The 21455-nt window shown below is 47.0% G+C and overlaps 1 protein-coding gene across 1 annotated transcript in view; it reads right to left on the reverse strand.

Annotated features, from left to right (window-relative positions):
- Plbd1 (phospholipase B domain containing 1) overlaps window positions 1-21455 on the reverse strand; it is a 38586-nt gene that overhangs the window by 15921 nt on the left and 1210 nt on the right. Inside the window, exons 2-6 of the mRNA XM_051173150.1 lie at window positions 12837-13056; window positions 11933-12016; window positions 10245-10383; window positions 5930-6070; window positions 5096-5240 (exon numbers count right to left, since the gene is read on the reverse strand). Of these exons, the coding sequence (XP_051029107.1) occupies window positions 5096-5240; window positions 5930-6070; window positions 10245-10383; window positions 11933-12016; window positions 12837-13056 (729 nt within the window). The remainder of the gene's footprint in view (window positions 1-5095; window positions 5241-5929; window positions 6071-10244; window positions 10384-11932; window positions 12017-12836; window positions 13057-21455) is intronic.

Genomic DNA, 21455 nt, shown 5'->3' on the forward strand with positions numbered 1-21455 from the left:
TCCAGTAATTATTAGCCATGTCATTAATTTGCTATGATGGCCTGTAGTGGTTACTGTTCAATGTCCTGAGAAAGCTGAAGGTATAGCAAAGTGTGCCGTCCAATACTGCTGACCTAAACACTAACCTTAGCTCTGGGCTGAAGACCCACCCCACCCATACACACACCTACTTGACTTTGAAATGCCGCCCTTAAAATCATCTAAGTCTCCCTCCATCACCCTGTGACCAGACAGGTAGATCATGCCAGACATCATATATCCCTGATTGGTGTCTAGCATAGAAACAACCTTTCTAGGAAATGTCTATATCTCCTTCTATTGGCCATGACTGGCTGGGCTAGCACAGGCACCTGTGTGCAGAGAGGAACTCATACGGGCCCTTACTACCCACCTATGGATCCTTTTCTCTAGCTTCTCTTCTCTCTCTCCTCTCTCTCTCTCTCTCTCTCTCTCTCTCTCTCTCTCTCTCTCTCTCAATTGACAGGATTCTGGCTAGCTAGGACAAAGGGCATTGGTAACGCCATGATGAGTGACAGCACTTTTGATATTCCGTGTCCTTCTGGAAGATGGACATCTGTGTCTACCTGTACATAGACTGGTCACTGTAAAGCATCAGTGTGGTTTCGGCTCCCTGGAAGGCTGCACGGCTTTCTGTGTTTCACGTTAGCTCTCTAGTTCTCCTTGAGAGGACGAGCTACATGTTTTGGAGTGAAGCTCTGTGCTTGTCTGTCACTCTTAGCTGTCGTCTTAAGGGTCCTGCACTGACCCCGCCCCCTTCTTCCTGGCCTCACCTACGCGCCCTCTCACCCTGTGCAACATTTGTTCCCATACAGCATTGTCCTGCTGACTTCTCCCCAGGGCATGGCTAATTTAGCTTGTCTTTTGTGCTTCAATTCACATTTTATTTTATTAAAAAATATGTAAGGGGCTGGAGAGGTCTCAGTGGTTGAGACCAATCGTTGCTTTTTGTAGAGGACCCCAGTTCAGTTCCGATCAGATACAGTGGCTCACAACCATCACCTACAAGTCCAGTGCCAGGGTCTCTGACATCCTCTTCTGCCCATACACAGGTGTTACATACACATAACATTAAAATTAAAGGAAGAGCTACTTTATTTTCCACCTCGTGGGTCCTGAGGATGAAGCTCTCTCAGGTCCTGAGGTTTGGTAGCGAGTACCTCTGTCGAGTCCACTGCTTGTCGCTGTCTTTGTATTTTTTATTTTAATTTCATCTTTGCGTCACCTGAATGCACATTTTGTACTATTTAACATTGTGTCTTTGTTGCTCTCCATCATAATTTTTTTTTAAGATTTATTTTATTGTTCTATGTGGATATGCATATGTGTGCCCGGGGCCGGAAAGGGCAGAAGAGGACATTGGATTCCCTGGGATGGGTGGCACAGATGCTGTGGACCACCCTGTGTGTGCTGGAGATCAAGCTCAGGGCCTTTGCAAGAGCAAGTGCTAACTGCCGAGCCACCTCTCCAGCTCCTTATCATAAATATTTTGCCAAAAATGTAATAATAATTATTAAATAAAAATAAAAACAATTTAATAGAAAACCAGTGATGAATAAATGCACTCTGATGTGTGGCATTATGTTAGCCCTGCTTTGCTGCTGTTGTTGAGAAAAACTCAAGCTCATAACATTAAAACAGTAGGGCAGGAGCGCTGGGCGCAGCTTACCAGGCGTTCAAGCCTGGAAACTTGAAGGAAAATGATTGCTAATAGTTGTCTGAGGCTGGGTTGCACTGTGAACAGAGGTATCCTCCAACTTCTGATCCTCGGTCTCATTTTCCCACATGTCAGGATTCCATGAGAGAGAGAACTACATACCACATCACGGCAGAATCTCGACTTTCTCATAGTGATCTTTTCCCCTCCCTCCCCTCCCCTCTCCTCCCTCTCTTTCTTTCCCTCTCCACCTTCCTTCCCATCTTGAGTTTCACTACACAGCCTAGGCCGGCCTTAAACTCACAGCAATCCTCCTGCCTCTGCTTTTTCAGTGCCGAGATTGCAGATGAGTTACCGTACCTAGCTCCATGTCATCCAGCAGCTACTTAAACCCCAGGTCAGGAGCATAGGGCATTGTGCAATGAACATATGAAATGTCCAACATGGCCGATCCGCAGGAGGAGGGGCCCAGATTGTCCTTTCCATGCATGCTGTGTTCTGACTCAGGAGTTTTTAAAATTTTATATTGCTTTTGTTTAATTTTAATATAAATATCTGAACTATTATCACCTTAGGTCGCTTGCTTATATCCTAATTAATCTCCACCTTCAAGTTTTACTATGGCATTCTTGACAAATCAAGCCTGTATATATTCAAGGCTTAACATGCTTTAAAAAATATCTTTTTTTTTCTGTGTGTGTGCCTTCATGAGTTTATATGTAGCACTCGCGTACAGGTGCAGAGGCCAGAGGGCACTATATCCCCCAAGCTGAAGTGACAGTTTCAAGTGCAGGTACTAGGACTTGAACCTGGGTCCCCACAAAACCAGTGAGTGCTCTAACCACTAAGTAATCTATACAGAATGCATATGTATAATAGCCAAACGGCACCTCCATGAGCTCACACAGCCACCTTTTTGTGTGTGTACATGGGAAGAACATGTAAGAGCTACTGTTCGTAAATTTCAAAAGTGTGACATGTTGCACGGAACTATTGACTGAGGGAATCTTAACACCCTCACTCAGGTTGTGAAGAGCTTCTAGATCACAGCCCTTCAACCCCAAACTGACACCCTACTTCTCTTCCAGCCGGCCACCATGGCGCTTCTCCATAGAGGAGAAGAAAACCAGACCCCATGGTGCGAGCTCCAAGTCAAAGCTAGGCTCCACATCTACTGTATAAATCCAGCATGGCCGATCCCTTAATCAACAGCTGTCTGCAGTTCAGTCTTCGAGTCCCTACTGAAAACAGCTGTCTGTTAGAGGAAATATGGGTTACACTGCTCTGTAGGCTCCTGGAAAAAATGCCTGCAGGATGAAAATGCCCACTGTCCTGGGTGTGGTGGCGCAAGGGGAAGGGGTAATGGCTAGGGAGTCGGGGCAGAGGTCTGGAGGACAGACAGACTGGCCACACAGCAAGACTTTGCCTCCAAAAGACTTCTGTTGCCTTTGGAGTTTCGGTTGATTTATAAGCGTCTCTATCTGTATTGACTTACGTATTCTTTTAAAAACATTTAACGTAATTTACCGTATGTGGGAGCATATAACATATGGTGTGTGGAGGTCATAGGATAATTTGAAGAAGTTAGTTCTCTCCTTCTACCATGAGGGTCCTGGGAATCAAATTCAGGTTCTTAGGCTTGGCAGCAGGCTCCTTTGCCAACTAGCCATCTCATTAGCTGTGTATCTATCCTTCATTCCTTTCTTCTTTCCCTTTCTTCCTCTTCCTTCCTTCCTCTCTCTCTTCCTTCATTTCTTTCATCTCCCTCCTCTCCCTCCCTCCCCCTCCCTCCCTCCCCCTCCCTCCCTCCTGCCTCCCTCCCTCCCCCTCCCTCCCTCCTTCCCCTTCCCTCTTTCCTCCTTTTCTCCCTCCCCCTCCCTCCCTCCTCCTTCTCTCCCTCCCCCTCCCTCCCTCCTCCTTCTCTCCCTCCCCCTCCCTCCCTCCCTCCCCCTCTCTCCCTCCTCCTCCCTCCCTCCTCCTGCCTTTCCCTCTCTCCCTCCCCTCCCTCCCTCCCTCCCCCTCCCTCCCTCCTCCTTCCCGCTGTCTATCTTGATAAAGGGTTTCACTATGTAGTCTTAGGTGCCCTCTCTGTTTTGTCTCCCCTTGCCTTCGCTCACTGACAGTCCCCAACTGTGTCCCCTAGGCATTGGCATTCGCTAGCCCTCCTCCCAGAGACCTCCTGTCCCTGTCCACTGTTCTAATTCTAGCCACAACTCATCTCCAGGGTAAACTGATCTCTCCCTACCAAGCAGATACGGTGCTCTCCCTCGTTGGGCTACTTCTAATGTTTATTAAACTTCTACAGCTGGCTGGGCAGCAGCGGTGGTGCAGGCCTTTAATCGCAGCACCCAGGAGGCAGAGGCAGGCGGATTTCTGTGAGGTTCAAGGCCAGCCTGGTTTACAAAGTGAGTTCTAGAACATCTAGGTCTACACAGAGAAACCCTGTCTTGGAAAACCAAGCCCCCACACACAAGCACATAAGCAAGCAAGCAAGCAAACAAGCAAACAAGCAAACAAAAAACCCAAAACTTTCTAGAGCTGTCATGGTTAATGTTGATCGTCAACTTGACAGCATCTTCAGTCACCCGGAAGGCAAGCCTCTGGGCACAGCTGTGAGGAATTACCTAGATTAGCTCTGGCTAAGCCTGTGCAGGATTATTTTACTAGGTTAGTGGGGGTAGGAAGACCCACCCTAAACTCAAGTGCCCCCTTTCCCATGGACTTGGGTCCTGGACGGGATAAACAGGAAAGAGGGCTGAATGGGAGTGTCCATCTCTTTCTGCTTCCTGACGGAAGATACACGACCAGCTGCCTCAAGCTCTTGCCTCTAGGAGGTCCATGCCATGACAGACTACACCCTTAACTGTCGGCCAACATAAACCTTTTCTCCCTTACGTTTCTTCTGTTTGGACATTTTATTGCAGCAACAGAAAAAGTAACTAAGAGAACCTATGGTGTCCAGTGATACCGTAATTCCTGTAATTCCTGCCTTTCTGGACTGCTGTGCAAAGGCTAAGAGTCTACGCATGCAGTCATCCATTAGCTATGTACTAAGGGTCACATTCCAGGTGGAGTACTGGGCACACTACTGTGAACTCGGGAAATGGAGATGCCGAAGGCAGGACTTGCTGACTGAGTTCCTCTGCTAGCGCCACACAGCCTGGGAAGCAGACATGTGAGTGTTCTCTTGGCAATTCAGATAAATTAGGACGCATCTACTTACATTTGTAAAGCCCTTGGCAGCTCTGTAAACCCGCGTACGTCATCCTAGTACACAAGGCAACTTTATTTCTTCAAACCACACTCTAAAAATCCGACTGTACCCCAGCGGTGGACATTCTGCCCCTCCTTCCAGCTAACTTCAAATCATCAAAGTTTTATTTCGAAAAGGCCCTCAGAGCTCGCACTAAATTCATTTACCTGGGTAGCTGCTGAAAGAGAGGCGGCTGCTGCTGGTGTCTTTGTCCTTGATGTTGAAGTCCCAGTGTTTGTAGACCCTCAGCATGGCTGCGTATGTGTACCAGCTCGAGTGGGCAAAATAGATGTTCTCAAACCCAGGAAGGACCTGCAGTCAAAACCATAGTTAGCAGCGCAGGCTTATGGTAACCGTGTGCATAAAGCACATGGTGGCCCTCACAGATTGTGTTGACATATTTATGGGGCCGTCTCCTTAAAAATACATCTATTCACTGGTGTGGGCGTGTTGCGTATGTACTCCTGCGGGTTTGAGTGCGCCGTGGCATACATGTGGAGGTCAGAGGACAATTTGTGGGAGTCAGTTCTCTCCTTCCAACATGTGGGTCTCAGGTATTGAACTCAGGCCATCGGGCTCGGCAGCAAGAGACTTTTTTTCCTGCTGAGTGATGTCTGCTGTTTTTGGTTTCTTTGTTATTGGAAAATAAGACCAAGGGAATCCAACATTAACATTCAATGTATGTGACACAGACTGTCCTTCTAAAGTGTAAAAGAGAAACATCTGGAAGGTAGGAATGGCACAGGCAGAATTGTGGTAGAAACAGGTAATATCATGTCTCATCCCTCCACCTGACTTCCTCCTAGTTCTTAAATATCACAGAGGATCTATGCAGTGGTCCACAGCCACGCAGGGGTGAGGAGAGGTTTGCTGTACTTGGGTGACAGACATACAGAAAAATATGTGTTGAATATGTGATTAGCGAAACTGGTTATAGATTATAATTAGTACATACTAATAAAAGTCTGTGTGGGTGGGAAGACAGGAGCTATGGGTCTTACCTTAATAAGAGCAGAACAGTGGCCCATGTCCCATCTCTTAAACACCTTCATGCTGCTGTCTTTTGTGGGAGATAGAGAGGGGATGAGGTCCAGCAGGTCGCCAACAGCATTCAGGAACTGAATTTGGGACATTGTCATGGGCTGTGAAAAGACACACAACAGCAATGAGCACTGATTTATGACATGTCATCGTTGACCTTCTCTGTTGTCCAGGCTCCGTTATATTATTATGTGGAGGCTGTACAGTGTGAAAGGTGTACTTTGTGTTACTGTAATTCACAAATGAATGTTCTGGCTTTATAATTGAGAAGCAAAGTTAACATGTCCTGCCAGGACAGATTCTGGAAGCGAAAGCCCTTGGTGAAGACAACAAACAGAGCTTCTGTTGGTGTTTCTCGGCAGGACTCCCTTGGGTGCAGCAGTATTCTATCTGGGGCAGGGAGACTATTTCAGGGAGGGGCCGGTGCTCTGTGGGTTCTCGGGAGCATAGTGACTTGCTACTCCCCAGATATCAATAGTAACATCCCAGTGCTGAGGCTTCAGCCCATGGATGCTGAGATCTGAACTCAGGTCCTCAGGATTACACAGCAAACACTTTGTCCACTGAGTTATCTCCATAGTGTATGTGCGTGTGCGTGTGTATGTGTGTGTGTGTAAAACATTCATAAGCTGTCTTGGTTACTTTTCTATGGCTGTGATAAGACACCACAACTATAGGAATGGACCACCACACACAATTAAATTCTCCTGTTAGTTTCTTTTTGCTAAAAGTTTAGTGTTTTGTTAAGCTTAAGTGTAGTTCTCACCCATCGTCAAGGAAACTTCCCTTTGTAACATCAACCACAGCCAATCAGAACATAGAGCCGTGGAGCCCAGTCCCAAGGGATGCATCTACAAAACACTCCTGTGCCTAAGGCTCAGGAAACAGTGCTGGGGAACGGATGTAAAGACTGTAAGAGCCAGAAAAGCATGGAGTTTTCTGTGACATTGTTTCTCCTAGGAATGTCAGAAGCTTGCACCCATGGTCTCACCAACATGACTTCCCAAGCATGAGTTGAATAAGGATGCCAAGGGTAGAAGTAGATGGGGAAAGACCTCAGAGCCTCCGCCCTACTAAAGGACACAGGCAACTGGATATGCTGGGAGTGGGGGAAACAACCTTTCCCAGGGGGCAGGGGAGCCCACGGTCAGCCCTGAAACAGACAAGTGCTGTAGGTGGACCGAGCAGGCTGTGCTTATGTATGTAGGGATATCTATGCATATGTTACATGCATGCATGTAACAACAGTTAATGAAAAGAGAGGTCACAAATTTGAAAGAGAGCAAGGAGGGGTGTGAGAGAGGGTTTAGACAGAGGAAAGGGGGAATGGCACAATTATACTATAATCTCAAAGGAGTAAAACAAGAAGTAAATGTAAAGGTTAGATATGTTTGCATCATTCCCCCTTTTTAAGGAAAGAGATTGCTCTTCCTTGTCATTAAATTGTGTTTTATAATTAGGACCAGTGTGAGTTTTGAGGTCGGGTCTACAAAGCAAGTTCCATTCAAGGAGATGCTGCCTCCGTTCCTTCTCTTACTCTTTCCTTCCTTCTTTTATAGGTGATTTTATCTTTAGTTTCAGGTTTTATTCTTTTTCTTTTTAAAAGGTTTATGTTTGCTTTATGTGCATAGATGTTTAGTCTGCATCTGTGGCTGTGCACTATGTGCATGCAGTACCCAAGGAGACAAGAAGAGGGCGCAAGACCCTCTAGAACTGGAGTTACTCATGCTGTGAACTCAATTGTGGGTATAGGGGATTGAACCCATGGCTTCTGCAAGAGCAGCCAGTGCTCTTAACTGCTGAGCCACCTCTGCAGACCCCTAGCATTTTATTCTTTAAAAATGTTTAAGTTATATTTTTATAGTTTTGTGTGTTTAGGGAGTGGAAGGTGTGTGTGTGTGTGTGTGTGTTTCTCTCCTTCCACTATAGTGAGTAGACATAGTTATTGAACCCAGATCATCAAGTTGGCAACAAGAGATTTTATTCCTAACCCTCTCACTAGACATTATTTATTCTTACTCAGAAGAATCTTTATCGTCTATCTATCATCGATCTACCTATCATCTATGTAAATCTCTACCCTTCCATCCATCTTTATCTTCCTCAGAAGGCAGCATGCTCTATCTTCCCTGATTTTATACTTAGTAGCAGATCTCAAGGCTTTTCCCAAGCAGACCCTGGGTTTGTCAGATCTTCAAGTGTACTGGTCGGCCCTCTCCACATTTGCAGAGTTTTGATGTCCTGCTGTGATTCCGGACCTGTAATGAGCTGCTCTGCACACCTGCCTCATTGTGCACTTGCCGCCATAGAAGGCAGCTTGCCCGGTCAAAGGACACATGCATACCTGATTTCCATACAAAGTACACAAATTCTAACCTGTGTTTTAGGACCGTGCCCTTGTCAACATCAGACTGCTGAGGAACTATTCATCAGCATGGTTTCTAGTTTTCTTCCTTCTTCCTGCCCTTCCTTTTTCTTCCTTTCTCTCTTTCTTATAGAGTTGGGGTTATTATTGCTGAGATGAAAACACCATGCCATGCGGGAGAAAAGGGTTCATGCGGCTTTCATTTCCACATCCGTAGTCCATCACTGAAGGAAGTTAAGGCAAGGACTCACATAGGACAGGGATCTGGAGGCGGGAGCTGATGCAGAGGCCATGGAGGGTGCTGCTTGCTGATTTGCTCCTCATGGCTTGCTCAACCTGCTTTCTTATAGAACCCAGTACCGCCAGCCTAGGGTGGTCTGAGCCCTCTGCCATCAATCACTAATTAAGAAAATGCCCTACAGGCTTGGCTACAGACAGATCTTAGGGATCTTTTCCAGTTAAGGTTCCCCCCAGGTGACTCTCGCCTGTGTCAAGTTCACATAAAACTACCAGCACATATACTGTCTCGTGTATCCCAGGCTGGCCTCTAATTCCCTAGACAGCTGGAAATGGCTGCTGTAGTTTCATTTCTGTTGACGGGATAAACTATCTGGATAAGAAGCCGCTCAGGGGAGGAAGGGATTTACGTGGCACACAAGTCCAGGTCACAGCTGGTCATCTAAGGGAGGTCAAGACACTTCCCAGCCGAGAGCGGAGAGAACAAATGCATCCTGGCTTGTGTACTTCCTACTCAGCTAGTACTCTCTACCTTATACAGCACAGGGCACAGCACATCAAATGGTACTGCCCACATTCAGGGTGGGTTTTCCCCATCTCAACTGACCATCAATACAATCCCCCACAGGCAGGCCAGAGGCCAGCCTGATCCAGACTATCCCTCAAGAGTCTCTTCCCTGGTGACTCTTAGTTGTGTTGGCAGTTAAAACTAACCAGAACATGGCTTTGAACTCCTGATCCTCCCACCTCCACACCCCAAGGACTTGAGTTTTAGGCATGTGCCATCATGCCCAGCTTTTTACATTGTGTTTCTAATTTGTGAGCAAGGGTGATCTCCTATGATTAACATTTATGAACATCATTTTGGTGAAATTTTTTCAAATATTTTGCCTTATGTGCACACACACACACACTACATATTACCCCATGGGAACAAAATATCGATAATGTTTGGAACTATGTCAGCTGGTGCCTTAGGCACTTCCAGGTTTCTTAATTTCTTTTCAGAATGAATATACATAGCTTTGCACATTTATGTGTTTATGTGATTATAGCTGGGTGTGGCAATCAGAATTTATAAACTAAGACATTTTTGTCTTACTAGGAAGGTAATCTAAAACACTAAAACACCCATCAAGTTAACTAAAAAGCCTTTGCATTTGTAACTAGCTCTTAAACCTCACCATGAGCTGTGTATAGAAAAGGCTGGAAAAATAAAAAATAAAAACAAACTATGTTTAGAACCAAAACATTGTGTTGGTCAATCAGATGTCACAGTGTGATAGATTTAACAGTGTTTTGTCTGTGAGGAATGTATATCCTGGTTCCACTTTGATCTGCTACTAACTTGGAATGCTTTTTTTTTCTTCTTCTTCTTTGTTGAGATAGAGCCTCACTATGTAGCCCCATCTAGCTTGGGAGCAACTAAGTAGCCCAGGTTGGCCATGTACTCTTGACATTTGGCTTGTTTGATTGTTTTGTCAGTTGGATTTATTTAAATGGATTTCTGGAAGAAGGGCAAATAGATTCAGACATTTTTATTTTGTTTTGTTTACGGCATTTGGTATAGAACCCCGGATATGCTAGGTAATAAGTGCCTTAGCCTTGGATTAAAATACCCTTTTTCACCACTCAGGCCATACAAACTCTGGGGCACCTTTGAGAAGCCCTACCTTAATATTTTCCATTGAAGCCCTTTTCAACGCTCCAATATAAAGCCCGTCCATCTGGGCCATAACATAGCCAATGTGTCTCCAAAACGGGTTGCTTTTGTGTTGTTTGATATTTTGCCGTGTCCACAGATCTTGCTTCCTGGGGGAGAAATTAGATTTGAACACAGATCTCCATGCAGGCTCACTCAAAGCCAAATCAAACCAGGGTCTAGAAGTCACACATCTGCACACGCTGGTGTAATTAAACTCTAACTTTTATTAAGTCACCACTTAGGTGGTTTCAGCACACATTAGCTGTTTCTACTTTCACCTCAGGATGTTGACTCTTGGGACCTTATCTAGGGGACAAGGCATGCGATGCTGTCCTGTAAAACCAAGTGCAGACTGTCACTATGCAGTCTCTAAAGCATACTGCTTTGGAGATAAGGAAAGACAGGCTGCTTTGCTCGACTTTTGTGTGTAGAACTGAAGTTAGACACTCTGAGGACAAGGGCGTTTAAGTGTGGTTCTGCATCTCTCCCACATCTCTCCATCTCAGGTTGGTATTTGCCTCAACATTTCTGTTCCAGCATTCTCAGAAAAGAAAGATATTGTTTTCTAGTTATACATATGTCTATGGGCCTGCAGAGGCCAGAAGAGCTCCCTGGAACTGGAGCTACCAAGTGGGCTCTGGGAACTTAACCCAGGGTATCTACAGGAGCAGCAAGCGTTCTTAACTGGGGAGCCACCTTGCTCCGATTTTTAAAATATGATTGTTGTTGTTGTTATTGGTTTTTTGAGACAGGGTTCCTCTGTAGCTTTGGAGCCTGCCCTAGAACTCACTCTGTAGACCAGGCTGTCCTCGAACTCACAGAGATCCCCCTACCTCTGCCTCCCGAATGCTGGGATTAAAGGCACTGCCCAGCTCAAATATTTCATTTTTAATAGTACTTTCATTTTTATGTCTTTTAGTTCTATAGGCTGATTTAATGATCTGACATAATTTTCACACAGAAAGCTATTTCTGGTTTGTTTGGGGGTGTCTCTGTTAAGATCATCCAATGCACACCCCAGGCCATCCAGCCTCATAATCTTGCCTGATCTTAGCCTTTCACAGATGGTGTGTTTAATATGTGATTCCACAGACTACACAAGAACCTTTGTGACCCCAGATAACTCTCCTGCCAGACCACTGATTTAATATTTAAGTAAAATTGAAATACCCCCAGAAGTCTGACTTTAGAACTGGGAACATGGGTAATTTCTGTACTCCAGAGGCTGAGGTAGGGGGATTGTGAATTTGAGGTCAGTCTGGCCTACATCCTTGTACGTCATCCCACCTTCCAGGTTAGGGACATGTTCCCTAACACCCAGATAGACTTAACTGCAAGGTGCATAAGAGAGAAACTCCTTAAGGAAGCAGAAAGAGGCCTAGAAAGAAAGTGAGGGACATCCATTTGGGAGGCTTCGGGGATATGGCGTTGTCTGTTAGTCACTGCAGATGGCTTCTAGCTATTTCAGCTACTGATAATGTGATATTCAACATGACCTCTAAAAGAGCTGAAATTACTGCAACAGGTTTTACTCCACTACAGAAATGTGACCTGCTCCAACAGGAGAGGCTCTGCTTGAGAGACAGCATAGGAAATGGGCAAGGAGGGGTTTGCAGGGCAGCCCCAGCAATGAGAAGAGAACACTTTTATACATACTTCATGAAATCCTGCACTTTATCCATGATGGAAGGGTCCTTGATCAGCTGTGGGTACAGGTTCGTAAAGTGTTCATACATGTGCCTGAAAGGACAGGTAAAATGCATTACATTCCGGTGCCTATTGGGCTTCACAATTGCAGTAACTTACTCTTCTGGCTAACTCTGGCTAACTAGAATGTTCACCCCAGGCAAACCTCTGCCACCATTCTTTAAAATTAAAATCAAACAAATGCACTCCTTAAATTTAGGAAATCTTTCCAGGAGCTAGAGAGATGGCTCAGTAGTTAAGGGCACTGGCTACTCTCCCAAAGAGCCTGTGTTTGGTTCCCAGAACACAACATAAAAGCTGCGTGTGGTGGCATGTGACTAACCCCAGTGATGGGAAGAGGAAGAGAGGCGGATGCTGGGGGCTTGCTGGCCAGCCAGCGTAGGGGAAATGATGAGGACGAACTCTAGGGTCAGTGAAGAGACCTCGCCTTAAAAAAGACGGTGGTAGGACTGGGGAGATGGCTCAGTGGTCAAGAGAGTATATTAGTCACACAGAGGAACTGAGTTCAATTCCCAGCACCTATAACTCCAGCTCCAAGGAATCCAATGTGTGCGCGCACGTACACACACACACACACACACACACACACACACACACACACACACGGACGCACGGACGCACACATCACACCTAAATAATAATAATAAGAAAGTGGAAGATTTCAAGAAAGATGTGTTATAAGAATGAATGGATGCCCAACCTGGGTGCTTTGACTGTTCTGGGTGGGTGTGAATATGGGTGCCACAGGGTGTTGACAGACTCTCAAGTGCACCCCAGCCACCTCCCACACCTAACACATCACTCCAGGGTCCAGGAGCCACTGCTGGACAAAGCAAATGGATGGGATACTTACAGAGCCGTGAGGTAGCCCTCCAGGAAGCCAGCCAGAAACATGATAATCTCATTGCTCAGGTCCTGAGAGCCATACCCAGCTCTGATCTCCAGGATACTCCAGCCTGTGGTTTGAATGGAGTCATTGTAGAAGCCGTAGGCATCTCCACTCTTGTCCAGGACATTCTTGACTTCCACTGTTTTTGAATCAGGTAGCCAGTATGCAGTTGCATAGTAGATGCCTGCAGGGAAAGGGAGCCACGAGGGACGCACTCAACTACGGTCCATGCCTCTCCCCTGTGCAACCGACATCCCAGTGTTTGTCTCTGTCGATTTCTGTCCCACAGGCTGGGGATATGGCCCAGTCAGTGAAGTACTTGCTGAGCAAGCCTAAGTAAAAGCCAGGTGTGGTGACAATGTGTCGTAATCCCAGAACTGGTTGTCCGGAGCTCATTGGCTAGGCTAGCCTCAGGGTAGTAAGATAAATAATGTAGACAGCATCCCAAGGGACACCTGAGGCTGACTGCAGGCTTTACACACACACACACACACACACACACACACCAAGAGAGTAGGGGAGAGAGACAAAGATTTCCATTTAAAGCCAGGCATGATCACACCTGCCGCCTTCCCAGTATTTGGAAGGTTGAGTACAGCTTAGTGAGATGCATTCCCAAAATAAACACACATCCACCCACCCACCCACACACACACACACACCTTTAAAAATAAATTCTTCAGTTCATCCTCTTGGTCTCACAATTCATTTCCTGTCCTGGTGCCAAGCACTTCAGGACCCAGAAACCACATATCCAGCTCTGCATCTTGCCAGGAACTGTGCAGGCCCTTCTGATAGGCGCCTACTATTTCCTCCTGATATTCCTTCTCTTGCTACCAGACTAACAGTGTAGAAACGGTTAGTGAGGACTCAGTTAACTATCCTGCCTCACAGGGGCCACTGTGCCCACAGGACCAATGCACCCCCCCACACACACAGGGGCCACTGTGCCCACAGGACCAATGCACCCACCCACCCACACACACACACACACACACACACAGGGGCCACTGTGCCCACAGGACCAATGCACCCACACACACAGGGGCCACTGTGCCCACAGGACCAATGCACCCACACACACACACACACACACACACACACACACACACACACACACCCACACACACACACAGGGGCCACTGTGCCCACAGGACCAATGCACCCACCCACCCACCCACACCCACCCACACACACACACACAGGGGCCACTGTGCCCACAGGACCAATGCACCCACCCACCCACCCCCACACACACACACACACACACACACACAGGGGCCACTGTGCCCACAGGACCAATGCACCCACACACACACACACACACACACACACACACACACAGGGGCCACTGTGCCCACAGGACCAATGCACCCACACACACACAGCACCCATCGTTCCCACTCCGACACCTAATCCTACATGGTGAAAGCCTCAAATCCAGACAGTTTCTTTCCTCGTATGTAGTACCCAGCACATAGTAGGTGCTCAGTAAACAGCTGTGGAAGGAGTTTTCAAGTGGCATTGCGCATTTGTGTAGTGGTAAACGTTAACTATCCGCTTGACAGAATCTAGACTCACTCGGGAGACGGGTTTCTGAGCTTGCCTGCGGGAAATTTTTCTGATTTCATGAACTGCAGTGAGATGACCCATCCACCGGTGGCACCATGCCCTGGCTAGGACCCTGGACTATATGTCAGAATCACCATGCCGGAAGAAAAGCAGGGTCACAGGCTGAGACTGACCCGACCTATGTCCTGAAAGGGAGGGAGTCCTGTTGTTGCTGATTCAGTTTGAGCCACACTCACTATGCAGCTCAGGATGGACTAGAACTCACCACCCTCCTGCCTTAGAATCCCATTTGCTGGAATTGCAAATATATGTCGTCAGACGCAAGCAGAGGGCCTTTACAGAAGTTTGGATGGAAGTGAACTTTTGCATTACGTTCCTGGCAGGTGTCTGGCATGGTTGTATATGACTGTAATCCCAGCACTCAGGAGGTAGAGGATCACTGTAGGTTTGAGACCAGCCTTGTAGTTCCAGGCTGGCCAGGGCTACAGAGCAAAACAACAGTCTCAAAACAACAACAACAGCACACAGACACACACAGAGACACACACACACCCTCTTACTTAATTTTGACAAAAAAAAAAAAAAAAACTGTTAAAGAAGCTGAGCATCTGTAATCTAACAACTCTACACATCTTACTTAAGAATTCCTTCCCAAATAGAAAAAGTCTGTTCTCCAACCATAGTTGATCCCTACCCTGGCTTCTTTCTCTCTGTACACACTCTAGAAATGAGGAAGCAGGGCAGGCCCGGCTTTACCCTCCCTCCCCACACATACAATGATGCTGGGAGAAATCACAAAAATGGGAACCATAAAACAAAAGCCCACAGGTCTCTTCCCCTTTGGCTCTATCCTCTAAGCACAAGTATATGCATCTTTCTCCAAAGCCCTTCTCTGCACACTGAGGGAAGCATTCATTGGTTCAGTTCACTCTTGCTGGAGCTACCTACTTCCCTGACTACAAAAGCCAACTTCTCTGACACCAGCGTACCTCCACACGAAGACACCAACGCCCCATCTTCAGGAGAATCCACCCAAAACAGCTTACTGCCCACAGGACATGCATCCATAACTAACCCCAAATCTGAGGTGTTTGATCCACACCAATAGACTTCACCTTTCCTATGATTTCTATCAATCCCTTAGCACGTTAATTCATCATGCATGTCTATTGTTGAGTATTTCTAAGCAGGGCAGATGTTGGAGAAAGTGAACTGGGGGGGAAGATACTGTGTCCTCCTCACCCTAGCCTCGCCTTCAGCAGCTCCTTGAGAGTGAAGGTCACGCCCGCCCACCTCTGCTGAGCGCTGCCATCCCCCACCACATGACGCTTCTTCGAGGACTCTCGTTTGTGTGATTTTTTTTAAGGTTTATTTTGAGTGTTTTTCTCACATTTATGACTATGTACCATGCCTGGTGCCTTTGGAGATCAGAAGAAGGTGTTGGGTCCCCTTCAACTGCAGTTAAGGATGGTAACAAACCTCCACCAGAGGTGCTGGGACTCAAACTCAAGTCCTTTGCAGGAACTAGTGCTCTCAACTGCTGAGCCATTTCGCCAGCCCTACTTAAGTATTTTGAGACAGGGTCTCATGTAGCCCAGGCTGGCTCCCTACTCTGTGCACAGCTCAGGAAGACCTTGAACTCCTGACCCTTCGGCCATACAAATCTGGGCTCTGTGCTCGTTCTTCTAAAGAAAAGCAGGTTTATTCAAACATTAGTTCATTCACAGAGGTTGACCTAACATCTTGCAATTATGTTTGCAAGCGTAAATAAGAGGCCCGAGGGATGGCTCAGCTGCTGCTCTGCTTCTGTCTATCTAGCCCAAGAGGCAAGTGCTAGGTGTGTTGGCGTTCTCTTCAGAATTGTGGGAATGAAAGATTAGATTCGGACATGTTTAGTAGCACACCCTCAAAATCAACATACTCGACTCACATCTGAGCTCATTGAAATGCTACTGTAATGTATGTCATATTGTTAAATTGCCGTGTAGTCTTAACTCACTGAGGAGCTGAGCCTAGGATCGGGGTTGGCCTGACCTCTTTCCAGAACCAAGCATGTTTGTCTCATAAAGTCCTCCAAGGTCTCGGTGATAGGTTCCCTAAACCATCTGTGACAGGGGCTGGAAGAGCCGAGAACAGCAAAAAAAAAAAAAAAAAAAAAAAAAAAAAAAACAGGAATAAAAAAACAGTGTTCTTCAGAACAGCTCAGAATCCAACCAAGGTCACTTCACTGTTCTTTGTCCCAAGACATACAGGTGCCTGCAGTGAGAAAGGGGGGCTGGAAGTTCGGTCGTGGATATTCACCCACAGAGAGAAAGTCCAATGTAAACCCCAGGTGCTGCCTCGACTTCCCAGCTAGTCTCTGCACAAGTCCCGAGCATGGACGCTGATGATGTCATCTGTTAGTTATTCCTCCTTTTGCATGGAGGCCTCAGCGGTGGGCACTGTCTGCCTGGCACTCTTCTGGGAGCTCTAGCTGGCCGCCTTCACGGGGCTGCCCCAGGTGGTCCCTGTAGGGTGGCTTGGGCACCCCATGTGGTGATGTGTTACCACTTTTACCCTTTTACCACTTAATAAACTCACTCAAAACTCAAAATGGCTCTTGCAGGTCATCTGTCAGGCAATACAAAAGTTGCCTTACAGGGAGTATTTTCTTTTCTTAGTAAAGCTGGGGGGGGGGGGGGACTTCCATATTTTTCCTGAAACCAACGTCAAATGCCCTCAATACATTTCTTGTGCACTTTACTATTCTCTATGGAGCTTATTTTCAATTGAGAAAACAAACAACACAAACCCTAACCTTTCACACTTGCAAAATGCACTCTCTCCACTTGCTTTTTAAAGACCGGATCTTCCTCTGTAGCGCCTGCTAACTTCACTCACCGTGTGGCCCGGGCTGACTTACCTATGACTTACTCCTGCCTCAGCTCCCTGAGTGCTGGTACTAGAGGCGTGAGCTACCACATCTGGCTCACTCCCATATCTAGAGGCTAACTTTCTTAGCATCTCATTTTGTGGAAGAGTGAAGGGCTTTTAACCTTCGGTGACAGTGTTGGCCTTCTGGATCAATCTTTTAGAGCGAGAAAGGGAGAAAGAGAAGAGTCTGGGGGTGGGGGGAGGCTATGTGAGAGAAAACAATAACAAGGTTGACTCTGTCCCTGTTGGGTGGCGGTCAGGTTCACTGGAGTGCCTCAGACTTCCTTCCTCTATCTGGTGCTCCTACCTTGTGTGTGGTCACTCTTCCTACCTTCTCCTCCTGCAAGAGCCCCCAGGAAACCGCTCTCTGGCTTCTAGATTAGCCTTGAGTCCTCATCAGGGTCACCAAGGAAGTAGCTGATTTGTGAGCTGTGCAATGTCCAGGCAAAATAATGGTAGGTGTTCAGCTTGACCCTGTGCAGACATCAAAGCCCACATCTGTGGCTCAGGGGAGGGTTGTTGGGGCAAGCTCACCCTGGGAATAGAGTGAGGGGCCTGGAGAACAGAAGACATGGGAGAAGCCAGTGAGAGTCTCCCAACTGTGGACTGAGTGATCTTACCGGGCCCTGCTGAGGAAGTGTGCGGAAGAAACTTCTGCAGACTCCATCCCAAGGATGGGGGAGGGACAGCAGGGCACGGTGGCTCACTCCTGTAATAACCACAGCTCTTGGGACCCGAGGCAGGGGAATAGCTGTGAGTCTGTGGTTAGCTGGACTCCATAGTGAGATATCATCTCCAAACAAACAAAACTGCACACATTGATGGAAAAGGCACATTTCTTTGCCTGTTGCTGTCTTACATGGCCTTGAGATGCCCTGCCTAGGGTTAACGCCCTCACTGGAAGGCTTCTGAGGGCCCCTGTGCTGACGTCTGTGGTCAGAGATGCTCTGGAGTGGAAAGCATGCCCCTGTGGTAGAGGGGCTGAAGTGAGGCACAGTGGGGTCATCTGTGTGGCGCTGATCGAACGATCAATGGCCCCGAAGAATAGTTAAGAAACAAAACACAATTCAGGAAACAACTGGAGAATTCTCAGATCCAAATGGTCCATCGCCCTTACCCCCTGAACATCAACTTGGCCTCATTCCGATTTCTCCTGTGTTACCCCTGCACCCCCCCAGCCCTACATTCTCTTTTGGGGAAAGTGTCTCACTATGTAGCCCTGGCTGGCCTGAGATTTGCTGTGTAGCCCAGGCTGGCCTCAGTTTGTGGAGATCATCTTTTCCCTGCCTCCCGAGCCCTGGGTTAAGGTGTGTGTCACCATGCCTGGCAGATATGGTACTCTGAGTCACCGCTCACTTGGAGCACTTGTTAAGAGACATACTTGTATTTGGTCCAATAATGTCCATCACACGCTCCTTGAGCATGGGAGGTGAGCCTCATCCATCATCACATCCACTCCCTCGGGCCTAGCACAATTCTTTCTTGATTACATGGCCACCTAAATCCCAAACTGGAGCCCAGACTGGAAGGCCGCCCATGGGAACACACTCACATGGAATTCACAGTATACTGATGCACGTGAGTGCACGTGTCTTGGCACACAGTAGAGGTCAGAGGACAGCTCTGTGGAGAGTGGAGTCAGATGTCTCCTTCCACCCTTATGTGAGCCCCAGGGATGGAACTCAGGTCAGCCTCGTGCCCTATGAGCCTTTCGGGTTGAGCAATCTCACTGGCCCCTGGATATTGATTCATGACTTCAGATTATGAGCTAGGATGTCGGTCCCTTGAGTTTTCAGAGGAGAATAACACTTAAACAGCCAATCAACCCTTCATGTTGTGCTCACCGCAGCACCCGCCTGCCAGGCTGGAGGAGGCCTGTCAGGCCGGGACAGTGTCTCTCGGGGATTTTGTTTATTCTGCTATCAAAGGTCAATCAAAAGTTTTCTACAACTTTCCCATTAAGACGTGCACATGTCACATGACTTCTAGAACAGTGTGGACACAGAGTTACAAGTTTTGTTTTACACAAACATTTCCCCATAATTTCACTACCTCTATCTCTGTTATAACAATATTAAGTAAGTTCCTCTTTTGCCCTAGCACAAAGAAGCAACATAATAACCCACTAGCAATAACTCATTAGCCACACTTTAAAGGTAAAAATGCAGCACACAGGAGCCATTGGGACAGTTTAAGGACAAGAAGTCCATTCTAGTGTGGTGGCTCAGGACTTTAAGTCCACTACTCAGGAGACAGAGGAGGGGAGATCTGAGTTCTGGGTCAGCCTGGTCTGCACAGTGAGTTCGAGGCTAGCCAGGGCTACACAGTGACACCCTGTCTTTAAAAGAATAAAAGGAAATAAAGAACTTCTATTGCTTCCATGCTAAAAAGAAGCCCATGGAGCAACCACGAGAGCCACTGTCGTTAATTCAGAGTGAAAGCATCCATTGAAACTGGACTCAACCAATAGTCAGCCATGACACCTTCAGGAGACTGAAATGACATCCAGGATATTAAGAGTACATTGGTGAGGCTTTGATGCGTAGCCAACAGATCCTACTTTTCAGTTGGATGGCCCAGCCAGACAAATGCTACGCAGATAGGTGTGCCCACAGGCTGATTCCAGGACCGACTGAGGACGGTTGAGTCAGACCCCCAGACATAGAACCCAACATCTGCTCGTGTGTCTTGGTGGCAGGAAGAATATACCTGAAACAGGAGCACCCAGTCAGCCCGACAGTTATATTTCTAATGAATAATTAACGATGAGTCTGGGAACAGACTTGGGTGTGTATCAGGGTGAACTGGCTCCCATAGATCTGATCACATTTGGCAAGCATTGACTTCTGGAGTCCTACCCTGCAAGACTGATGGCCAGACAAAGAACTAGTTTTACCAAGGAACGTGCTACATTCTGAGTCTCAGGGAGGTCGGCTCGTCTCTCTCTCTAGTGACCACCCGACTTTGCCATTCATTCCACTAGGAAGATTATTCTCGAATGGCAAGAGTTGGGGTGGGGTGGCTCGAAGGTAGAGGGAATGTTTTAACATTAATGGGGACCTGGGTTGAACCCCAAGTATTGAACACACACAGTAAAACCATACAAGGATATAAAATACGTATGGGCTTTTTAGCCTTCAAGGGCAGGTCATACTGTCACCTGTATGCTAATTGGTAAATTAATTCACCAATTTCTAGAATAAAAAGAAACCCAAATTCAAAAAATAAAGGAAGTGGACCAATAACATGGCTCAGGGGATGCCCTGTCTGGGGTGAATACATATTTAGTTCTCTTCTCCCCAGGAAAAATAGGTCAAGGGCTGACAAAGCTCACAGTACTGAACTAGGTATGTCAGGAAGCATGGGGAGATAGCAAAGTCCTTATTTTTATGATTCAAATTTCAGGCAGTCTCCAGGAAGGTTGAGGAGCTCCAGTACAGAACCGACATTAATTAATGTGAGCAGATGATAAATAAAGAGGAACAAAGGAAATCACATGTGTTTCAAATAGCTCCTGCAGGTATCCTTAACAATCCTCAAACCCACGTAGAGGAAGGAGCCTTTCAGGACCACTGGCCTCAGTAAGGAACCCGCAACTTCTCAGGACTAAAAAGGGTGGTTGGTGTGTGTGTGTGTGTGTGTGTGTGTGTGTGTGTGTGTGTGTGTGTGTGTGTAGTATGTCTGTGTGGATGTGGTGGTGGTGATGGTGGTTGGGGAGGCCAAAGAATGTACAGCTAAACCAGGGTAGACACCAGGCATTCTGAACCAGAGCCTCTGATCCCTGCTTACTGGAAAGACGCAAGACAAGAATGGCTGGCCCTGGTTTGAAAGCAAACGCCTCAGAATCGCAGGGTGCAGGTCCTTGTTGATGGAAGGCAACAAGAATCACAGTGATTTTGGTTAGAGAGACCCTGCCCAAGTCCCACCCGATTCTTGGGCAAGGTCAGTGCAGAGAAGATCATGAAATCAAATCAATCCTCTCCGAATTTGACTTTTGGAGTCTTCCAAGTCTGCATAACCCACAATTCATTTTTGTCGTCTTGCAAATGGAAGGGCAAGATTGGAGAAGGCCTGCTGAGACCTGCCTTACTGACAGGA

The sequence above is a fragment of the Phodopus roborovskii genome, unplaced genomic scaffold (genome assembly GCF_943737965.1).
Source record: "Phodopus roborovskii unplaced genomic scaffold, PHOROB, whole genome shotgun sequence".
NCBI classification, from domain to species: domain Eukaryota; kingdom Metazoa; phylum Chordata; class Mammalia; order Rodentia; family Cricetidae; genus Phodopus; species Phodopus roborovskii.